The sequence below is a fragment of the Diceros bicornis genome, chromosome 1 (assembly GCF_020826845.1).
Source record: "Diceros bicornis minor isolate mBicDic1 chromosome 1, mDicBic1.mat.cur, whole genome shotgun sequence".
NCBI lineage: Eukaryota > Metazoa > Chordata > Mammalia > Perissodactyla > Rhinocerotidae > Diceros > Diceros bicornis.
Genome location: NC_080740.1, coordinates 59,475,548 through 59,479,745, shown reverse-complemented (window position 1 = coordinate 59,479,745; position 4,198 = coordinate 59,475,548). Strand labels below are relative to the sequence as shown.

At 44.4% G+C, this 4,198-nt stretch overlaps 1 protein-coding gene across 1 annotated transcript; it reads left to right on the top strand.

Moving 5' to 3' along the window:
- Positions 1-344: 344 nt before the first annotated feature.
- Positions 345-3,900, top strand: LOC131406548 (mitochondrial ornithine transporter 2). Its single transcript, XM_058542613.1, has one exon. The coding sequence runs from the start codon at positions 430-432 to the stop codon at positions 1,333-1,335; it is 906 nt and encodes a 301-aa protein (XP_058398596.1). The 5' UTR covers positions 345-429; the 3' UTR covers positions 1,336-3,900.
- The last annotated feature ends 298 nt before the right edge of the window (positions 3,901-4,198 follow it).

Genomic DNA, 4,198 nt, shown 5'->3' with positions numbered 1-4,198 from the left:
CAGGTAGGAGGGTCTGACCGAATAGAAAAGCATTTCTTTCTCCGCCAAGTGAATAGCAGCGCTTAGAGTCTCTGGCCGTAATTGCAAGAATTTATCGAATAGCTTTCAATTGCTGTATATATAATTCATTAAAAGTGTTTAGTCTGCGGGCGCTGGGATCGCGGGCCAGGCCGGGCGGGCGGCGGCTGAGCGCGGTTCCGGGGCCCGGGGCTGGGCGCGGCCGGCCGCAGAGGGGCTGGTGGGCCGGCGCGAGGCCGCCGGCCGGGAGTTATCTCAGTGCGCGGGGCGGGCCGCCCGCGGCCCGACGTGGGGTTAAGCGGCTTCTTCCGCCAGGGAGTGAGAGCCAAGAGCAGGAGGCGGGACTTGAGAAGCGCGCCCTAAGCTCCAGAGAGCTGTCTTCCACCGAGACCAGCCGAAGAGTGGGCGAACATGAAGTCCAATCCCGCCATCCAAGCCGCCATCGACCTCACAGCGGGGGCCCTCGGGGGCACAGTGTGTGTCCTGACCGGGCAGCCCTTCGACACCCTGAAAGTGAAGATGCAGACGTTCCCCGCGCTGTACAAGGGCCTCACCGACTGCTGCCTGAAGACGTACTCCCAAGTGGGTTTTCGGGGCTTTTACAAGGGCACCGGCCCAGCACTGATTGCCTTTGTCGCCCAGAACTCTGTCCTCTTCATGTGCTACGGCTTCTGCCAACAGTTTGTTAGGAAAGTGGTTGGATTGGACAAGCAGGAAAAACTGAGTGATCTGCAGACTGCAGCCGCCGGTTCCTTCGCCTCTGCGTTTGCTGCGCTGGCCCTCTGCCCCACTGAGCTTGTGAAATGCCGGCTACAGACCATGCACGAAATGGAGATGTCAGGGAAGATAGCGAAAAGCCATAATACAGTTTGGTCCGTCGTGAAGAGTATCCTTAGAAAGGATGGCCTCTTGGGCTTCTACCACGGACTCTCGAGCACTCTACTTCAGGAAGTACCGGGCTATTTCTTCTTCTTCGGTGGCTATGAACTGAGCCGATCGTTTTTTGCCTCAGGGAGATCAAAAGACGAACTAGGCCCTGTCCCTTTGATGCTAAGTGGTGGAATTGCTGGAATTTGCCTTTGGGTTGTCATATACCCAGTGGACTGTATCAAATCCAGAATTCAGGTTCTTTCCATGTCTGGAAAACAGGCAGGATTTATCGGAACTCTTTTAAGTGTTGTGAAAAATGAAGGAATAGCAGCCTTATATTCTGGACTGAAAGCTACTATGATTCGAGCATTCCCTGCCAATGCGGCACTGTTTTTGGCTTATGAATACAGCAGGAAGATGATGATGAGCCAGTTTGAAGCATACTGAAGTGTCTTGGTGAACCTGGATTCAAGTACTTGCGTTTGAGGACTATAGTTTATCTCAGGGTTTCATGGAGTACTGGACCAAGGTGGAATTATTTTTTACTTCATGGGAATTTTGTTTTTGTCTTCCCTTCTTCTACCCTAAATCTTAAACTTTACAGAAGAACCTCTATTTCATATCATATAATTTCTGCCGGTAGTGGTATTGACATAGAAAAGTTGCTGCTCTTGTGTTTGGTGGGACGTACAGAGTGAGCAGGTGGCCCTATGTGCCTAATCTGAAAGCCTAAAGATAGTTATATCATGGCTTTTGCATAAACCTGTACTTGTACATGCAGTTTGGTTGGTTATGTGTTATGCGTGAAACACAGTTTGGTTCCATGGTTAATCTCAGATCACCAGAAAAACCGAGTTAACCATGATTCATGAAGATGGTTATGAATGATTGCTTAACCATTCAAGATGTAGGGCCTCTTGAAAACTCTGCCTAACGTGTGTACTGTACCAGGCAATTAAAGTGTTTTTAAAAGTTTTCATGTAGTGCTTGAAAACCAGAATACCCATCTAGATTTTTAAAAGGAGAATATACCTGCTTACTGGTGTGGCTTCCACATTCTTGAGTTTAAGTTTCAAAGTAAGCATCCTGGATTTTACCAACATGCTCTGCTGTTAAAATGGTGCCATTTATTTTCAAAATGGGATCATATTCTGCTATCTTCATTAGGTGTGGTCTAGAGCTTCAGACCTTTGGGAAGTAGTATGGCCTTCATCTGTACCAACTTCCCTTCTTTTCCTCTCCCCAAGAGCTTCCCTTCTGCTGGGCTTTAGGTTGAGGAATGGGGTGAGGGGAAGGGGCTATGCTGCTGTGCTTTGGTGAAGATCCATGTAGCTGACAACAGTTCTTGGCTTCCAGTCTTCCAGGGAGTTCTGTTGGCTCAATTAGGGGTTGTTGATCCACTTTGGATCATTCACTGTCCTCTCTGCCTCCCCCGGTCAGAAACCCTTCCAGGAAACAGAGAGTGCCAAAGCCAAGAGAAGCTTTTGTTCCCTGTTTGGTGATCAAGTGACAGTACTCATGGATGAAGTCCTTTCCTCTCAGACAGAACTAGACAGAAGTTAGTGCTTGCACTCCACAGTGAGTAATGTTAGGGCTGACCCATCCTGAAGTTTACCTTGGGGTCCATAACTCCTTGCCATGCTTTAACAGTGTTGGAACTTTCTAATTTTTGTACTGGCCATCAGTGAATTTTAATGATGACTATATATGTGGTGTGACTTTATAAAGCCAATGAAATGTTAAGAAAAACAATTTTATTAAATTATACCATGTGTATGTATATACGAACTGCCAAAAAACAAAAACAAAAAACTAAAGTTCATCTGATCCCCACAGACTTGGTGATGAGCACCTATAGCCTATGGTGTTAGAGGGTCGTTCTTGTCACTGCCAAAGTAAGCCTCATCGTTTCTTGCTGCTCCAAGACCAGCAGAGTCTCTCTCAATAAGAATTGTTCTTAAGCAGCCTGTAAAGCGGATAGCAAGCAGGCTACCAGTATTAATAGTAGTCCACACCATGTTTATCTGTTGCTGTCCGCAAAATGTAAATCTTGTGTGGAATCTCTTTAGCTTTCTTCTATCTGTGAAGCCTCAGTTGCAACTTCAGCCATCGTGCCAGAAGCATAGGGTCAGGGAAACAAGATGTTGACAAGTGGGGGCTACGGTAGACATTTGGGGAGGGGATGCTCAGTGTCGTGCCTGGTGTACTCAAGAGCCAGGGCTGGTCTTCCATTTGCTGTTTCTTTAAAAGAAAACCATTTTCCTACTTTACTTTTAAGTTATTTATATATTTAAGTTATATATCCCATACTGAAATGGTCAGAAGCTACTTATTGGGGCGTCATCCAAGCAGGCCTTGATTACAGCAAAGAGAGGACAGGACTGGCTTCCAGCAGGAAGTGGACCACTTCAGAGTCCACGCGCCCCCTGCCCAGCCCCTGTGCTCATCTCAGCCCTGTTGTCAGCAGACCTTTTCACATGTTGTCCATTAAAGGTTTAACTAAATATTTTTAATGGAAATAGTTTGAGTCAAGTAAGAGTGAGTGGGTGTGAGAAATGGGAACCTAACTCAGGAGAATTTTTTCCCCCTCTATTTGCTTAATTCATGGTTAGATATTTGGGAACAATTTGTACTATTTCAGATCTGTACTCCGGACAAAAATATAGATCTTGAAATATTGTGTTTAAAGAAATTTGAGTGTTCTATCATTAAATTATTTACCTAAATAAAAATATTTAACTCACACCATTTACAATGTACTGTATTGAGCTCTGGGTGCTCAGACATTAATATTTGGCTTCTCTTCTCAAGGATCTGATGGTCTAGATGTTTGTTTTACAGTTAGAAGAGTGATATTCTAGGATAAAATTTAGAACAAAAAACTAGAATCCAAATTATGTATGTGTGTGTGAGTGTGTATATAAAATCAGTGGTGGAATCTTTGAATTTAAGGAACTATCTCTTTCCCTTGTGTTTTTGTTTTTGTATTGTGGTTTCTTTGTATTCTTTAAATTAGTGCCATGGTATTTTTCTTCCCCCCCCCCCCCCCCCGCCCCGGCTTTATTGAAATATAATTGACAAATAACATTGTATAAGTTTAAGGCATAAAATGTTATAATTTGATATACGTATATATTGTGAAATGATTACCACAATAAGGTGAGTTACCACATCCATCCCCTCAGAGTTACCGTGTATTTATTTTGTGTATGTGGTGAGATGGTATTTATTTCTAAGATTTGAATTGGTCAAATCCATTTTTCTGATGCCTAGCCTTATTTTAAATTTCACTTCCACGTAGCATAATTTA

Excerpts from the sequence above, each read along its gene's own strand:
- LOC131406548 (XM_058542613.1), top strand. The coding sequence starts at position 430 with ATGAAGTCCAATCCCGCCATCCAAGCCGCCATCGACCTCACAGCGGGG.